Source organism: Nematolebias whitei, chromosome 23 (genome assembly GCF_014905685.2).
Source record: "Nematolebias whitei isolate Nwh7 chromosome 23, NemWhi1, whole genome shotgun sequence".
NCBI lineage: Eukaryota > Metazoa > Chordata > Actinopteri > Cyprinodontiformes > Rivulidae > Nematolebias > Nematolebias whitei.
The window spans coordinates 16,797,775-16,816,518 of record NC_056520.1 but is presented as its reverse complement, the minus strand read 5'-3'; the positions used below and the strand labels follow the sequence as shown (position 1 = coordinate 16,816,518).

The window sequence follows — 18,744 nt, the reverse complement described above, 5'->3', positions numbered from 1 at the left end:
GCTTGCGAAGCGCTAACACTAAATAAAACGTGTTTTTATGACATTTAAACAGCTGCGTGCTCAGTGAGCACACAGTTAATCTTTATGAACCTATTTTTAATTAAACTAAAGATTGCTGAATATCTGGCCAGCAGCCAATAAATGTGTTCAGAAGAGAAAGCCGAGGAAAAGTCAATAAACGAGCGTCTGTCAGGAAGCTTGCTCTGCTCCTCTGGCAGCGTGACATCAGGCCAACGTTCGGTTTTTAATTTAAAAATCAGCAACTGCTTTTCATTTGTTCATTTTCCAAACATTTGTTTTTGTTTGACTTGAGTTATTTTTAAGTTATTTCAGTGACCTTTGTGGGGTTTTCTTAAAGGATGCGTCCAAATCTGTCTGTGTTTGCAGGTTGTCTTGTTTTGTTGTAGCCACTGGTGGAGAAAGTACTCAAACACTGTACTTAAGTAAAAGTACAAATAAACAAACACAAATGTACTCTAGTAAAAGTAGAAGCACCACATTAACATTTTTACTTAAGTAAAAGTAAATAAGTGCTTGCTTTTAAAATACTAAAAAAAGTATTAAAAGTAAAAGTACTCCCTGAATGTATTACATAATGCAATGGTCTACATATCTTTGTCTGCCTACCATGTGTATATTTTCTGTAATACATTAATAGTGTTGAGCCATTTTAATAAACAATGCTGCAGATATCTATAGAAGTTAAATCTGGTCCTCTGGACATTCAAAAAAACAAAACAAAGCAAAACAAAAAAAAAAGTAGAAATGTTTCGTCTTCCATCCGAAAGACTTCCTCAGTCTGAGGTGCTGTATTCAGCTCAGTCTCTTAAATAGCACCGTCTCAGAGTGGATCAACCAGTTTGCTGCTGACAACCAAAACCAGCTGCTCACATGCTCAAGAAGGACCATCAGCCTAACAATGGATCATTAGCACACTGATGGCTGTTTACTATTCACAGGGGGCTGAGTGATACTAGCAATAACAGCATTGTAAGAGGGGGACATCCTGATGCATGCTCAGTTGAACAGAGGCCTCCACCCGTTTAACGATGGACAATTTATTTTCTTCTTCTTTTTCTTTACAACAGGGGTGGAGGCCTCAGTGTTCAACTTCTTACAATGCTGTTATTGCTAGTATCACTTAGCCTCCTGTGAATAGTAAACAGCCATCAGTGTGCTAATGATCCATTGTTAGGCTGATGGTCCTTCTTGAGCATGTGATCAGCTGGTTTTGGTTGTCAGCAGCAAAACTGGTTGATCCACTCTGAGAAGGTGCTATTTATAAGACGGAGCTGAATACAGCACCTCAGACTGAGGAAGTCTTTCGGATGGAAGACGAAACGGTTCTACATTTTTTTTTAGTTTTGCTTTGTTTTGTTTTTTGAATGTCCAGAGGACCAGATTTAACTCTTTTAGATGTTTCTACCTGGATTATTGAGCATGCATCAGGAAATGCTGCAGATAATACATGTTTTTATTGTGTTTACTCTGTGACACAGTTCACACTTGGATTTGTGATTCTGTGTGTCAGAATTTCAGGGATGACCTGCAGAGTTAAATGCCATTTATCAAAATAAGAAAAAGGAATGATTATACCTTTGAAAGTTTTTATTTAACACAAACCAATGTGTCATTTTAACTGCAGTAAACACATTTAAGTAAAAGTTGTCTGATGAACAAAAGGAGCATTAGACACGACTAACAAAGTGTAGATGAACATATCCTGAGATATTCACCTAATTAAAACGGATTCTTTCATTTTTCTGGACTGAATATAAACGTGCATTGAATTTAATAAAATGTAACGCGAGACGTTTTTTATCTTTGACCCATCAAAATGAATGTGGTCATTTATTTACAGAATTAAAGTTTAACATCAAACATTTACATTAATTTGGCAAAATATGAAAATAACAACATAATTAATCAGCTTTACAGGTAGTGAGAAACAATACGGCGATTGTTTTCACTTTTCAGCAGAACAGCAGACATCAAATCACACAGCGGTGATTGAGAACTTTGCTTCAGACATTTCTAAAAATATCTGTCAATGATTTCTACTTGATAGAAGAATTTTTAAAGATGGAAAGATGAAGTTTAGTGGGAGTGAAAGATGGATGAGGGAGAATGTGGTGTGTATGAGTGAAAAGTGTTGACAGGACGACACCCTCCATCCGACCCAGCTTTCCTCGGTACGCTCGGTAGTAGACTAGACTCATTTACCTCTCTGACGATGAATCAGCGGAAGAGGAGCTCCAGTTAACGCTACCTTTCAGCGTCTCCGTAGGATGGCAGAGATATATCCGGAGTGGTGACGGGACTTCGTCAACAACAGTTCACCTCAACGGGTGGACTTCACATGAGTGGGGTTCTTCAGAAGTTCCACTCCGAGGTGGAAGATGTTATAATCCCAAACTCGGAAGAGCCTTATCATGGCTGGACTTCTGTTCTCCCAAACGACTGGAGCTGCAAACTCTCCAGCCCGACTCCAACGGCAACTGCGACCCAACAGCAACTCACAGAACAGCCACCTCACAGCACTGGGAGAACTAGGAAGTACCGACATTTTAAAGAGCTCTATTTCCGGTTCATTTGGGAGTTTCTGATTGGTCAATAACAACCAGACAGGGGTGTGTTTTGTGATGTAAGGTGTTATGGAAAGTCAGAAACCAGCAAGAATGTTATGGAACAGATTGAAAATGTTTCCCAGACAGGCGAGAGAAATGTTTGGGCGAGTTTGGAGAAACAGGTGCCAACTTCTCTGTTTACGTCTGAGAGGATTTAAAAACAAGACAGTTGTTCCAACACTTGTCTGCTTCGACTCCCGACCTTGGAAAACGTACACTGCTCATTCAAAGACAGAAATCAGAAAATGCATAATTACTCTGTAACAGGCCTTAACATGAATTCTACTTTGCATAAGCAACTAAAAAATCATTGTTACTGTTTTACAGTTAATAAAATTGATTAGTTCACTGTAACATCTAAAATGTTTGAACTAAAACACTTTGGTTATCAAACATTTGTAAAATAGTAATGATAATAGAAAAGAGAGTGTTCTTTCACTTGAATTTTCAAGAAAGAAAGTCTCAGGATGGGTGAACCTGTATTTCTGGATTCAAATCAATGAAATGACAGTTTCTGTCCCACAAGGTTCTTAAGGTCAAGGGTTTTGACCTTAGGTCAAGTTCACTACAAAAGGAACAGGCTCTGATCGTTTCAGCTCCAGTTTGTCATCAACTCTAGTTAAAATACTGTCTAGTCAACCTTGTAATGGGACAATAGTGAACAATATTAACTTCCTGACACCATTTTTAAAACTTGTACCCGAGTGTCGAGCCATTTGGAGACATCTCTTGTCTCCTAACATCCATGAAGTGACACATTTTAATATTGCAGCAAGAATTTCTTGTTCAAGTTCAGAAGAAGTTGGTTTTCAAAGATTTTTGAGTTCAATCTGGCTCTTTTGGGAGAGAGAATCTGTCCTGCTGTACTGAGCAGTCTGTCAATAAGGTCATGGGTGGAGCATATCTTCTGGCTGACTCTCTTGCGGTGGAATACATTTTGGGTGTAGCGGTGCTGCGGGTGCACCCAGCTCAGTGACATATATACTAGAATATACGTCATTGGTCCAGCTCTTCTTGAAGGCGGGGCCTAACGTTACCTGCACACTTTGCAGTGATTCAATGGACCAACTCCCCTCTCATCATTAGTTACTTTCAAAGTAACAAACAAATTAAAAAGCCGCAACATGAATGTAACGTGTAATGCAACACATTATAGAAATGTAGTGTAGTACAAAGTACAGATACTTGATGTAAAATGTAGTGAAGTAAAAGTATAAAGTAACCACATTTAACTCTACTTAAGTAAAGTACAGATACATGAAAAATGTACTTAAGTACAGTAACAAAGTATTTGTACTTAGTTACATCCCACCACTGGTTGTAGCGTTATCTAACATGTGACCTACATGTCTGCAGGTAAACACAAAGTTTGGTTACATAATTATTTTTAGAAGAGCAACAGACCTTTTTTTTTGTGTGTGTGTGTGTGTGCGAACTCTAGAAACATTTGTGAAGCAGAATCGGAATAAAACTCCAAAACAACCGGGAACTCTGGGAGTCTTGGAAACTGGGTTTCTTCCCGTTTGTGCGTGGATCTCAGCAGCCGGCGCCGTGGGACTCGGAGCTGCTTCAGACGAGCGAAGCAGCTCGTCGTTTGCAAACAGACGGCGGAGCTCGTTACAGACGCTCTGCGTGAAACGATCCCATCAAGCAGCCTGGATGAGCGAAAAGAACCGGAAACCCGACCGTCGTGTTTGCTTCCAGAGCAGAGCGAACAAAGAGCACGTTTGATTGACAGAGAGGTTTGTTAGATAACTGCAGCTTTGCCCTTTTCTAAAAGCTTTTCTCCCGACGGGTAACAGAAGAAGAAAGGAGCCCAACAACCAGCTCAACCTCCTCCATTAATATTCCTGTAAGATTTTACACAAGTGCTTCCTGAGGTTACTTTAGGTCGCAGTCTGGTGTTTTGTCACGAGGTTCGGTGGGTTCTGAGTCAGAGGCGACGCAGGTTTCGGCCTCGCTGCAGATGTTCTTCCTGTAGAGACGAGCCCGAGCCAAATCGTTCCCACTAATGGAGACGGCTCCCCCGCTCCGAGCTCGAATAATGTCCGAGTCTGTGTAACCGTAGGTGGTAAAAGATGATTAAAAAGGGGCCGAGCTGAGTTAGCAGCACGGATCGCAGGAGACGGGAAACCAAGGGAGGCGATGCATCAGCAGAATGAACGTGAAGCCATTACTCAAGATGGCGGTTCTGTGATGGACGGGAAGACTGTAGCTCCATTATCCGACACAAATTAACCTTTTTTTTTTTTTATTGTGAAAGACACTGAGCCAAGCAGGACTTCGATGTTCTGGTTTACACAACCTTTTAGAGTAAAACGAAGAACATAAATCAGTTCAGGTTAGAAATTCAACACATATGTTTGATTACAGGTTACCTATAGTAAAGCACGGTGGAGGCTTTACCAGAATATGGCACTGTTTGATGCCTCTAATATGACAGGAATTAAAATGACGAGGGAAGCAAAATGTCAACAACGAGATAAATTATTTAAAATAAACGATACGCCAACGTCGCACTTCATTAAATGATTTAACAGTGACTGTAGTTTTCGAGAGGACGGTTTTTCTAGACGGGAATTGAACAGAGAATGCAAGTACAACTTAATGTTTTTGGTACAAGACATTTTGCTTTTCACCATTTAAAATTATTACAATTAACAGTTTTTAGGCTCTCTGAAGTTTGTTTTGTCTGCATTTTAACTCATTTCCTGTCCCTTTATCGAGCTGTTCTGAGAGAAATCTTCATAACCTGATCTAAAATTGAGATAAACCTCTTGTAAAAAAACCAAAACCAGTTTAAACGTTAGGTTTATCCCGTCTAAACATATGGTTTTTATCTCATTTCTTTAGATGAAACAATAAAAATGGTTAAATTATATCTGTAAAAGCAGTTTTGATCCCTCATTAATCAGCTCGTTCTATAAAAGTCAAAATCTTATAAATGACTTTCTGTGCAGCAACCTGCCTTTATCTGTTCCCATCTATACTTTGATTGCCCTGGAGCTCCCCAGACTTTAAAATAACTCTGGTTATAACTCGGCAGCGTTTTCCTGAAACTTATCACCACCTGCCAGCAGCTGCATCGGCCCACCTGTCTCCTCCAGCTCTGCAGGGTATTATAATCCAGCTGTGAAGGTTTGAAGCAGAGAGTGTTTCCATGAAGAGGAGGATTTAATTACACACAGTCGCAGCAGGTAGATGGACGTCTCAGAAGAGAACTTTCTACAACAGTAGATGTTAGCGTAATAATGAGCAGCTCGGACAGACCCTTCTGACACGAACAGCAGCCGCTGTGTGGACTTTATTTTCAGCAAGACGTGGGCAGCAGGCAGGGTTGGGAGTTTCAGTGCAGGATTGTGTTTGACTGGACTCGAGAGGCAGAAACTTCAGCGCTACTCGACGTGGGGAGGGAGCAACACTCAGTCTGTGGGGGCTCGTTAGTGTCTGCGGTGTCGTTACACCAGTCTGCATCCAGTAAAAGGCAGAGGTAGCGTTTCCTTTACTGTTATCCAAGGGATGCCCCGCCCTGTCAACAGAACTGAGCCTCCCTACTGAAAAGACATTCACTCATCCACAACTCAATGTCGGCACTGATGTAATGTAGCGCTAAGCTAGCAGCGCGCTATACAGACGTGCTAGCTTAAAAGCTACGTAGCGCTCCGCTACATTAGTGCCAACAACTGCCGACACTAACGTAGCGCTAAGCTAACGCGCAAAACGTTCGTCTCCATCTCCCCATGAAGATACGAGTGCCATGCCAGCAAGTGACCTAGAAGAAACACAGAGGGATCAAATTTTTTGACATTTCTTCACCACCTCCAGTGCTTAATTTGTGCCCGATCCTGCCGGAACAGAATCCGGGAGCTCTTATTTTGACAGGGTAAGTTCTGGTAACTGTTTGTTTGGATCCAGTAACTCTAAAGTTATAAACAAATATGACTGCCTTGAACTAATAAAACTTATATTGGATATGTAAACTGAAAGTAATTACATAAACACTCATTTTAAACACAAGCTTCTTAATATCACATACGAGCTGCTCCTTCAAGTAAGCATTTCCACGTCTACCCTTAAAAAAATCTCCGCACCTAAAAGAGTGGTGGGGGTGAGTGCTGAGCTAACCAGGCAGCAGCAATGAACAGTCGGAGGAGGAGCCTGGAGGTTTCACATGGAGTCGGACAGTAAATTCAGCGGAGAAGAGTCGATTCAGAACCATCATTCGTTCATTCAATCTTTATTTAGACAGGTTAATCCCACTGAGCCTCGAGGACTCATTTGCAAGAGAGAAAAGTCAGTCAAGTAAGTGGGAGGGGGTAGAGTTGCATTCGGGCCCAAAAAAAATCACAACCCGACCCGGCCCCAGCCCGTAGCTGTCATTTCCGAACCCCACCTGACCCGACAAATTAACAGTTTTACAGGTCAGAACCCGAAACCCCCCCCAACATTTTTAATTAAGCTTTGACTGCTTATACAGTTATTAACAGTCGGCAGAGACATGCGGCTGAGTAAGGGGGCAGAAGATTGGAGCTGAGGGGGTGTTTGTCCTTTCATGGCCATCAAAGCACATTAAATCCCTGCTTATTCCTGCATTCTGCATTATTCAGACACAGACCCTGTTCTGATGTTTGTTTTGGGATCTCGCCTGTTTGGGTCGTCCGCCGCTAGTGTCCGCTGAGTGCAGAGGCTGCGCGTCCATTTGGGTTGATGAATCGCTGGCAGTAGTCCATCTGAAGCTTAACTGAACTTTTTTTACTTCTTTCAGTGCGTGGTCAAATGGCCACGTGCGGCTGGTGAATATATGGCAAACCATGTTGCTATATAATTGGACCGTCAGCTGCACGCATCCACTGATGCAATCAAAAGCCCAACACCGGCCCGGCTCGCACATTTTTATAGCCCGGCCCTAATCCAGGCTGAGCTCTGGGTTCGGGTTAGAAATGACAGCTTAAGGTAGGGGGAAGATACTTGACAGAAGCCGAGTGTTTACAAATGTAGGTAAACATAGATGTTTAACAACCCCATTAAAAAACACCAAAATGCAGGAAATCGCATCTACTTGATTCAAAATTTTCTGGGGGAGGACCCTCCTCTGCACTGGTTCGCTCGCTATTTGCGTTCCGGCATTGATTAGTTTACAAATTAAATCCTGACCACCTCCATCACCATCTCACAGTCCAGCTCAGAAACAGGCTTGTTCATGGTTCCAAATACTCAAATTATGACCCCTCCCCCACCATGCTTGACACTGTATGGGGTAAATATCTCCACTGATGTGAGGTTTTCTACAACCGATGCCGCTCTTCAGGGTGTATACAACTCAAATGCAGGAGTCCGTTCCAACACGTTCCAACATTTTTAATTGATTTTATGACAAAGTCAAGAAGTTGCTGAGCTTCTGTGCCGGGCTCTGCAGAGCTGCGAACTTGTCATCCTAACCATTCATTTTCTTGATAATTGGAAGCTTGGAAAGGTCTGCACACATTTTAATCAGGAGATTTGTTTTTTTATTATTACATCTTCTTCTTCCAGGAAGTAAGCTCCGCTGACCTGCAGCCAGGCCCCGACATTAACGAGCCTTTAGAGGATTTAAATGTTTATGAGCAACTTTCCTGGAGACTATTCTAAACTTCTCAAAGTGCTTTCGAGCAAAAAAGCTGCAGGTCTCAGGAAGGACGCAGCCTTTTGTTGTCTTTTTAAGTTCTGCAGACAAAACGAAGAACCATTCGTCTCTCGTGAGACACAGACAATCACAAAGAAATCAATAATTCATCTATTTTTAGAGAAGCTTTCTCGTAGCCCAGAGCGTTTCAGCGCTCCGGGTCTGTATGGGCCTCGGTGTCACAGTTTGGACTCTGGGTAAATTAATTGTCCTCAGAGGAGACGAGGTGAGAGAAGTGATGAAGAGCTCCTGTACCTGCTGAGAGATGGCATAACCGATGACGGTGTCTCCCTGAGGGACGTTCCAAGTCACCATGGCGGAGTGCGCCCGCAGCTGGGTCACCGAGACGTTCACGGGCGCCGCAGGCACAGCTGAAACACAGAACACATTCCCTGTGAGGGGTCAGGATTTTCTGGGTTTTACCCACTAGAAGTTGGACCGGCCTGCCAGGAACACCAACATCCACTTTAAAATTCATGTTCCTGAACGTGATGGATGAGACTTCAGCCACTTAGTGGAAGTACGAAGCTAACAGAGACAAGACCGTGTGTTGCCAATTCATTAACCGTCTTTTTTTTTTTTTTTTTTTTTTACCAAACCATTAAAGTAATTGATCTCACTCCATCACCAAGGATCACAAACGCTGAGGGCTGAAGATTGAGGAGCATTAAGTGTAGAACCACTAGACTGAGGAACAGCTTCTACCCTGAAGCTGTTAGACTCATGATTATCAGGATTATCACTGTGAAAATAAATCACCGTAATGCCACTTTGAGTAAGTAAGTGCTATGTGTTGTCATCATCGTATGTTCCCATACAATGGCGAAATTAGTTCATTGCATTTAACCCATTGCACCTGGGATACACCCAGGTGGAGAAGTGGACAGCTATGTAAGCACCCGGGGAGCAATTAGGGATTAGGTGTCCTGCTCAGAAACACCACGACGTGTGAATGGCTGGGGTTGAACCTGGGACTTTCGGGTCCTGAGTCAGCTGCCCTGCCTCTACCCCATCTCAAAAAACTGTAGCTATAACCAGGTAAACAGTAGCTAAAAACTACAATTAACAATTTACGAGTTTTGCTTTATTTTTTCTTCATTAAAATAAAGCCAAAATCAACCCATTACTAATTATTTCAAAGCTTAAATTTGATTTTCTAGGAATCCCAGTTTTGTCCTTCCTCAGCTTTCCTACACTTCTAACACAGCTTTCCTTTTTTTATGGGGCCGAGATGGGGTAGAGGCAAGGCAGCCGACTCGGACCCGAAAGCCCCAGGTTCGATTCCCAGTTATTCCCACATGCCGTGGCATCTCTGAGCAAGAAACCCAATCCCTAATTGCTCCCCGAGCACCTGCATAGCTACCTGCTGCTCCACCTGAGTGTATCCCAGGTAGTGTTGTAGTCAAGACCACCCAACCCAAGACCAAGACTAGAGTGTACTGAGACAAGACCAAGACCTTTAGAGTCCGAGACCAAGACCGAGGGAGGTCGAGAACAAGACCTCAAATAAAATAAGAACATTTTATTATACTTTTATTTATATATATACCATACCATACCATACCAACTTTATTTATAAAGCACCTTAAAACAACCATAGCTGACACAAAGTGCTGTACATTAAAACACCACATAATAAAAATGAAAATAAAAACAGTTTAAAAACAGAAAACATACAATTTAAAACTAGATCCTGCTGGTGTTAAAAACATACATTTTAAAAGCATACAAAATTTAAAAACTAGATCCCGCTGGTGTTAAAAGCCAAGTAGAATAAATGAGTTTTAAGACGAACTTTAAAAATGGACAGTGAAGGGGACTCTCTGACCTGCAAAGGCAAGTCGTTCCATAACTTAGGGCCCATGACAGAGAAAGCCCTGTCCCCTCTGAGCTTCCTTCTTGTTCTTGGTACCTCCAAGAGCAGCTGATCTGCTGACCTGAGAGACCGATAGGGTATGTAGGGATGAAGAAGCTCAGAGAGGTAAGCCGGGGCAAGATTATGCAGTGATTTAAAAACAAACATGAGAATTTTAAAATGAATCCTAAAATATACAGGCAGCCAGTGAAGTGAAGCCAGGACAGGGGTCACATGTTCCCTCTTTCGAGTTCCTGTTAAAAGTCGTGCAGCAGCATTCTGAACCAGCTGCAGACGTGAGAGCAGCAACTGACTGACTCCCAGATAAAGTGCATTACAGTAATCCAATCGAGTCGAAATAAAAGCGTGGATCACCATTTCAAAATGCTGCCTGGAAAGAAAAGACTTCACTGACGCCAATCGCCTTAAATGATAAAAGCTGGACTTAACCACGGCTTTGATTTGGCTGTCCAATTTAAAATCACTGTCCACCTTAAAACCAAGATCTGTAATAACAGGTTTAAAAAATTTCTCCAAGGGTCCCAGGTCAATAGAGGAGGACTCACAGGAGCCACTGGGTCCAAACACCATCACCTCGGTTTTGTTTTCATTAAAATTTAAAAAGTTCAAGGCCAACCAAGCTTTAATATCTCCTAGACATTCCAGGAGATGTGTGAACGTATGTCCATCCTTCTGCTTTAGGGGTAAATAAATCTGACAATCATCAGCGTAACAATGGAATGAAATCCCATGTTTCCTAAGGATAGAACCCAGAGGCAGTAAGTACAACGAGAAGAGCATAGGGCCCAGAATTGAGCCCTGCGGGACACCATATTGCATTGGAACTGAAGATGATTCAGAGTCATTAATTTTCACTGAAAATGTTCTCTCCTCCAAGTAAGACTTAAACCATTTAAGAACAGTGCCATCAATACCAACAATATATCGTAATCGCGATATTAAAATGTTGTGGTCCACTGTATCAAAAGCAGCAGTTAGGTCAAGTAAAATCAGAACAACATGATTACCAGAATCACAATCAAGAAGGATGTCGTTAAAAACTCTAATTAAAGCAGATTCTGTACTGTGGAGAGTTTTAAAACCTGACTGGAAAACCTCCAGAATGCCATTGTCATTTAAAAACTGTGTCAGCTGACAGTATACAAGTTTCTCTAAAACCTTAGAAAGAAAAGGCAGCTTTGAAATAGGCCGATAATTAGCCAGAACAGTTGGATCAAGGCCAGGTTTTTTAAGCAGGGGCTGCACCACTGCATGTTTAAAACTAGCAGGGACCACACCTGAGGACAGACTGCCATTTAAAATTGCAAGAACAGGCAGCCCTATACTAGATAAAATATCTTTAAAAAGTCGTGGAGGGACAGGATCACGTGGGGAACCTGATGGCTTAATGCGGCCAACTACGTCCTCTAAAAGTGAAACAGTCACAAGCTCAAACTGATTAAAAACAGCAGAGCAAGGGACTGAAACTGAGGGGTCAGAGTCAGGAGCTGTAATAAGAGCCCTGGTACTACCAACCTTTTCAATAAAGAAACGCAGAAAATTTTCACACATGCCAGGAGAAGCTTCCAAACAGGCATTTTGTGGAATATTAAGCACAGAGTCAATGGTGTCAAATAAAACACGTGGGTTATGGCTGTTTGAAGAAATAACACTAGCCAAATATTCCCTTTTTGCTTCTTTAACCGTGCTCTGGTAGAGACGCCAACAGTCTTTTAAAATCTGAAAAGTAGCCTGCAGTTTGTCCTTTTTCCATCTGCGTTCAATACGACGACATTCCTTCCTTACAGCACGAGTTCTGTCATTAAACCAAGGCTCAGGTTTAATCCTTGGCTGCCTAGTTTTTAACGGAGCAACCGAGTCCAGGATGGTCTGACAGAAAGAACAGAACCATGACCAGAGCTCTTCTGTATTGGAGTGGAGGAAGTCAGATGATCCACAGAGCTGAAGAAAAGCAGCAGAGAACTGAGTGGCAGTGGAAGGGTTAATAATCCGACAGCGCCGAACAGCAGCGCGAGTTTTAACTGTAGTAGGTGTCAAAGTGACACTGAATAAAACAGGCAGGTGATCCGAGAACACAGCGTCACAGATTTCCAGATTAGTCACTGGCAGACCACAGGAAATAACCAGGTCCAATGTGTGTCCATGTTCATGTGTAGGGCCGGATACGGCCTGTACCAGATTAAAAGAGTCCAGAAGGCTTAAAAAGTCCTTTACCAGAGGCTTATCAGGACAGCACACATGCAAATTGAAGTCTCCAACAAAAAGAACTTTGTCATAATTAGTTAAAATCCCAGATAAAAAGTCAGAAAAGTCACTTAAAAAATCCTTGTTATATTTGGGGGGCCGGTAGACGACAGCACAGAAAACTGGGTTTACGTGTCTCATCTCAAAAGTCGTAAACTCAAAGCTGGGAAAAGACGTCTGTAGAAAACACTGCTTACATTTGTAGTCCTGTTTGTAAACAGTTGCTGTGCCTCCCCCTCTCCCCGAGGCCCGTGGTGAATTAAAATAAGCACAATTTGCTGGTAAGAGCTCAGATAGAGCGCTGTACTCACCAACACTCAGCCACGTCTCAGTCACAAACAAAAAATCCAGGTTTTGGCAGCTAAAAAAGTCCTGAAGAATAAAAGTTTTATTCCCAAGCGACCTGGCGTTTATCAGGCCAATCCTGACAGGAACTGGATCCTGGGCGTCGACAGGTCGGGAAACCCGGCACAGCGGTCTCAGGTTTTGGAGACACCGTCGGCGCATGTTGATCCAAGAAGGGCGGGGACGGCGATGCAGAGGAGCTTGAAAGCCGACCACTGGCACCAAGCAGACATGAGCGGGATCCAAGAAACGCCGAGGCACCCGAGAGCCCAGAAACGATCCATGTGATGATCGGTTAAAGGCAGAACAGTGCGTCATATAAAACTTCAGCTTCACCAGCCAGCCGCTTCGTCTACCGCGACGACGATGACGTCTCCGCCGTGTAAGCAGCGCAGGAACCCGGAACAGGTAGCTTGGAATCTCCGACAGAAGCGGGGGCAAGGATTGTTGGCCAGCAACATCCAATAATTCCATATCCTGGACCAGTGGCCGGAGGTCTAGTAATGTATTGCGATCGTACACCAGCAGAGACCCAGCTCCGCAGACAACCCAGGTCAGAAACAACACAAACAACAGCAAACGCGAGAGAGACAGACGAGCAGCCACATACACCGGCGCCATCTTTACCGAGCTCTCCAGCCTAAAAAAAAAAAAATATATATATATATATATAAAATAAAATATATATAATAAAAATTACATACTGCAACTTTGTTTTTGAATGAATATATCAGCTTTTATAAAGTTTCAAAGCTACATAAAGAAATCAGACTGTCAGTGGTCTAACTTCATGTGACTCAACAATAAAATTACACAACTGTCAAATTGGAAGCAGTTTCATCACAAACACTCTTCATATGTCCAAACTCAAGACCAAGGATAACCATATAGTTGCACAGTGGTTTCAATAAAGTAGTAAATATACATCTACCTCATTTTCCCCCTTTTTCTATCTAAAAAATGGATTCTGAAAAGGATAAGAAGCCCACGCTTTATAGCAGCAGCTTTGTGCGCTCCGGCCATTTTTCGGACGGCTGTATGGACATATTCTCGTTGTATCTTGGTGCAATGATAATAAAGCTTATTCTGATTCTGATTATAAAAAAGTACATAAATGGATATTGGTTACAAGTATATTATTTGTGATTTAAATTGCCAAATTTTATAACTGATGATTTGGCAGACATCTTCTCCTGCGCCCAGACAATCACTTCTCACTTTCTTGGAGTGACCAGTGTTGCCAGATAGAGTCAAGGTTTTCCAGCCCCAAAATCTGTTAAAAACCGCCACATCACACAAAAATCCGCCCAATCAGTATATTGTTACAGTATATGTACTGTTTGAACATGAACATACATCAGTACAAGCCAAGGTAATTTAACAATATGTGGCAAAACGCAACAATCCAACAAAAATCTTCCCAGAGTTCACAGCAAAATCAGAATGAAAACCGCCCAATATGGCAACACTGGGAGTGATGCGTGCGAGTGAAAGGGGTAGGGTGTGACAGCAGTAACAAAACCATGTATTTAGCAATAAGCCGCTTGGATTTGAACCATTACATTTTGCATCCAATAAAAACAAGGATGTTAACAAATAAACTGGACAATATTCTGGTAATTTAGTGATAGTCCCACAGTTGTGGTCTTGAAATAAAATCCCGAGTCCTCGATGTCCGAGACCAAGACAAGGCTGAGACCAAATGCGGTCAAGTCCGAGACGAGACAGAGACCACCATTGTATGGGAACATACAATGGTGACAACACATAGCGCTTTACTTTTTACTTTACTACACCAGAGGGCGCCAACATAAACGAACCTGAGATCCATTGGGACTAATGAACTTCAGGAATACAAATAATAGTAGATGACTTCAACCGGACACTGTTGCATTATCTGCCTTACGGTAGTGTGCTCCTGGCCTGATGGTTACTCATTGTGATTTATAAAAGCTAACCTTTTTTCCAAGTGTTGTAGTACTGCCCCCTGTGCTTCACCTGTGCCTTGGATCTCCATGGTTTCCCCTCTAAAGCCTCCTTGTGATCTCCTCTGCTGTTCCTTGCCTTCCACAACTTGCCTCATTGAATGAATCTTTCTGGAACCACCTTACTCCTTGTCTCTGGAACCATTCGGACCATTGTGACAAACCCATATGAAAATAACTGGACAATATCTTCTGCCTGTGTATAAGACTCTCAATAACTGCTCTTTGTTCTCCAAGGTTCTAGTCCCTCCAAGCTGAGTCATCACATTGTTCCTTTATTCCCTTATTTTCTGAAGCATTTGTTTTACCGGAGGAAATAAGTCAAAGATTGTTCTGTGGTGAGAGCACTCACTACCTCAGACAAAGTGAACAAAACTCAAAATTTTCAGCCATTGTATTGGTTGTTGGTGGTTGCCCACTCCTCCCGGTATCGTGATAGCCAAAGTTTCCATATTGGTCGGGCTCTATTTTTAACCGTTCATGTATCAAAACGTTCATCAGAAAAACTGCTCTGACTTTTAGTATTCGTAACGCACACTTTTCAACTTTATTTATGCTTTTTACCTAAAGTAATCTCGTATTTCTTTATTTCCTTCAGAAACACCCGTTTTCGTTTAACTCTCCTTCAGTGTACTGACTGTTCTTTTTAGTTTTTAGTTACTGTTAATTTGAGCTTTTAGCCACTATTTTGCTAATTTTACCTTCAGCTGTGCTTGTTTTAACTTTAATTAATCCAATGTTTAAGCTCTGATTATTTGCTGTTTTTGCAGAAATCCTTTACTTGAGTTTTTCTGTATAAAAATCACAACATTGACTTTGCAGGACGACTAGAGGCAGTAAATGCATGGAGACAAGCTAAGACAGAAACGAGAACAGAGAGCTATGGGCGTCCTTCTATGACCTCCTCCTTGCTGATGATAAACCATCTAAAGTTCTCAATCATCAGGTTTTTACTTCCAGTCAGGAGGCACCGATGCTCATCCAGTCCAGCTCCTGTTCTTTAGGTCAGAGACAGGAATAGGTCTGCATGTTCTTCACCAGTTTCTTCAGCTGCAGGAACCAATTAATACGTGCCCACTGGAAGTGTGTGTCCTTGCATGTGTTTGTGTGTGAATGAAGGAGGAGGAAGAAAGGAGGTCTGCACTGGAGCCAATTAGGACATCAAGGCTGAGAAGGAACATTAAAATGCAGTGAATGTTTTTGAGTCGTGGAACATGAAAGGAAAACTTCAGTTTACTGCTTGGCCTGGAAACCGAAATACAGGTTTTGTAAAGTTTCACGTATTGTGTTCTACCATCCCCAGAGAGCTGAGTTTTTAGACAACTTTTGATAAAGTGTGATGCTTTTTGTTAGGTCATTATTGTTTAAACAGAAACCTTGGATTCCTCTTAGCTAGTGTTTCCCAAAGTTGGGATCGGGACTCAACTGTTGGTCATGAAACAAGTGAGCGGGCATGAGATGATCCCCAGAATCTAAGGTTCTAGTATAATACCTAGATAGCAAATGACCGAAAAGAATCAACTCCAAGATCACAGAAAAGTTTAACAGTGTCTATTTACAATAAGGGAAACAACAACTCATAAATGAGCCCTACATGCTTGTGCCTTGGGAAAGTTCTGTCTTTTTTACAAATTCATATATAAAAGATCTTCAGTAAAATTAATAAAGCAAACGTTGTCTGAAGACTTATTGTAATTTGTTTACTAGCTTCACATAGTCACGTGTTGTGAGGACAGCATACACACACTACCGTTAGCTTGCTAACTTGAGAGGCACGTGGAGAATGACAAGTGGGTTTGGAAGATTGAAGAGAATTCATTATTGTGGATTTTTTTTTTTTAATTTTACAGGTCAGTTAAAATAAACATACCATGGTCTGTTCAGCAAAATATACAACACAGTATTGCTCCCTGCTTCGACTGTGCTCAAAAGTGAAACTTAAAGTGAACAGTCATGACTTAAAAGTCTTCATGCACCCTCTGCTGGATACATTGTACAATTACAGCTGGTTCACAGCATTTTGGGGTGAAAATTAAAAGTGTTTATATCAGCTGATAACTGGACCATTATGGTCGATATCAATAGGCCCCCAAATGCATATATCGGCCAAAATTATCGGATCTACCGATATATCGGTTTGGCTTTAGTTAAAACTGTACAAAGTTTGCAGAAGTAGTTTGACTGAAAATTTCAGACCATTCACACAAGAATAAATATAATTTTATGGAGAAATGCTTATCACCTGCCGCCTTCCATGACAAAGTTTTAAAAGATCTTGTGTGTGTGTGTGGTATGACAATGTACATCTAACCAGTGGGGAAACCCTCAGGGACTTCTACACCTTCAGAGAAGACCCATAAATTTGTGCCTCCAGGTAGAAACATGATTAAAGGAGTTAGGACTTCACTGTCAGGAGAGAAGGCTGAGCTCAGTCAAGAGTCACTGCAGGATGAGTTTCTTTAAAAACGGACAGGAAAATTAACCAATCACAATGTTGATGTAGAGTGGACAGGACCACCACACTGGATGTTAAGCCTTCTGGAAGGCCTTGCAATCAGATGTTACACACCATGTATAAAAAGAGGGAAAGAAGTTCCTGGTCTGTGACTTACAAAACTGAAAAATTGAAAGTAAGGTGACGTAACTGAGCCTCAACTTTGTAATGTTTGAGATTTTCTTTAATCACATTGCTACAATGTAATATCCTGGCTGAAGGTCCAGCTCTTATAGTGACAATTTGCCACGGTTTATAACTCATCAACTTTTAGAGATGGCTGCAGCAATCTAGTTTGGTGTGGTAGTAGTTACGAGTTATCGTTATTGCATAATCCGAGCTGACAAATCAGCAAAAATGCATTAATTCAAGTGAAATTGTGATTAAAAAGTACTTCAGCTCGTTCATTATTCTTGGAGGACTCTCAACATAAAATTATCTTAAACTACAGAAATTGCATTTCCTGTGAAAATGCACTGTGAATGCTTATTGCTGAAGAACTTGCTGAAAAACAGCTGAAATAAGCTAAAAACATGCTGAAATGTAGATGAAATAGAAGAACAAGCTCAAGTTAGCAGAAGACAGCAGAAAGTACATATTTGCTGATTTTTTTTTCCTTCATTCAAATTCCCACTAATTCCTTCTGCTAATTTAAGCTTGTTCTACCTTTTTCTTATAACTTTTTTAGCATTGTTTTAGCTCATTTCAGCTATTTTGAAATTCAAGTTTTTCATGGTCATTTCTGCTACTTTCAGCCTAATTAAATTAGTAGCAAATTATGTTAAGCAAGCAGAAATGAGCCCAAACGTTAGGAAATTAGCTAAAAAAAGCTGAAATTAGCAAAAAGAAAATAGTTGAAAAGTAGCTAAAAAGGCAGAAAGAAGCTTAAAACTACCAGAAGGAAGTGGAAGGAGCTGAAAAATGTGGAAGTAGCAGAAAAAGATGAATTTAGCACAAACACAGTTTAATAGTAGAAAAAGTTGAAACTAGAAGAAAGAAGTTGGCAGGAGCATAACAAGCTGAAATTAGCAGAAATAATTTAATTAGGCTGAAAGTAGCAGAAATGACCATGAAAAACTTGAATTTCAAAACAGCTGAAATGAGCTAAAACAATGCTAAAAAAGTTATAAGAAAAAGGTAGAACAAGCTTAAATTAGCAGAAGGAATTCGAGAGAGCACAATCTTGCCCAATTAGGCTTAAAGAAGCAGAAATGAGCATGAAGTGCATATTATATGAAGAAAGCTGAAATTAGTAAAAAATAAAAATAAAAAAAAACTGCTGAAAAGTAGCTAAAAAGCAGAAAGAAGCTGAAATTACTTGAAGTGGAGAGATCACAATTTTGCTGAATTAAGCTGAAAAAGTTGAAACTAGTGCAAAAAAAAATGTGGAATTGGCTGAAATTGCTAAAATTACAATAAAAGTCATTAAATAGTAGCTGAAATAGTAGAAAATAACGAAATTTGCATAAATAAGCTGAAAGGAGCAGAAAGAAGTTTGAAGATGCACAAAA

At 41.2% G+C, this 18,744-nt stretch overlaps 1 protein-coding gene across 1 annotated transcript in view; it reads right to left on the bottom strand.

Annotated features, from left to right (window-relative positions):
* The window catches only part of LOC119428850 (fibronectin type III domain-containing protein 4), a 50,290-nt gene that overhangs the window by 11,402 nt on the left and 20,144 nt on the right, over nucleotides 1-18,744 (bottom strand). The window contains exon 2 of the mRNA XM_037696542.1: nucleotides 8,545-8,660. Within this exon, the coding sequence (XP_037552470.1) occupies nucleotides 8,545-8,660 (116 nt within the window). The remainder of the gene's footprint in view (nucleotides 1-8,544; nucleotides 8,661-18,744) is intronic.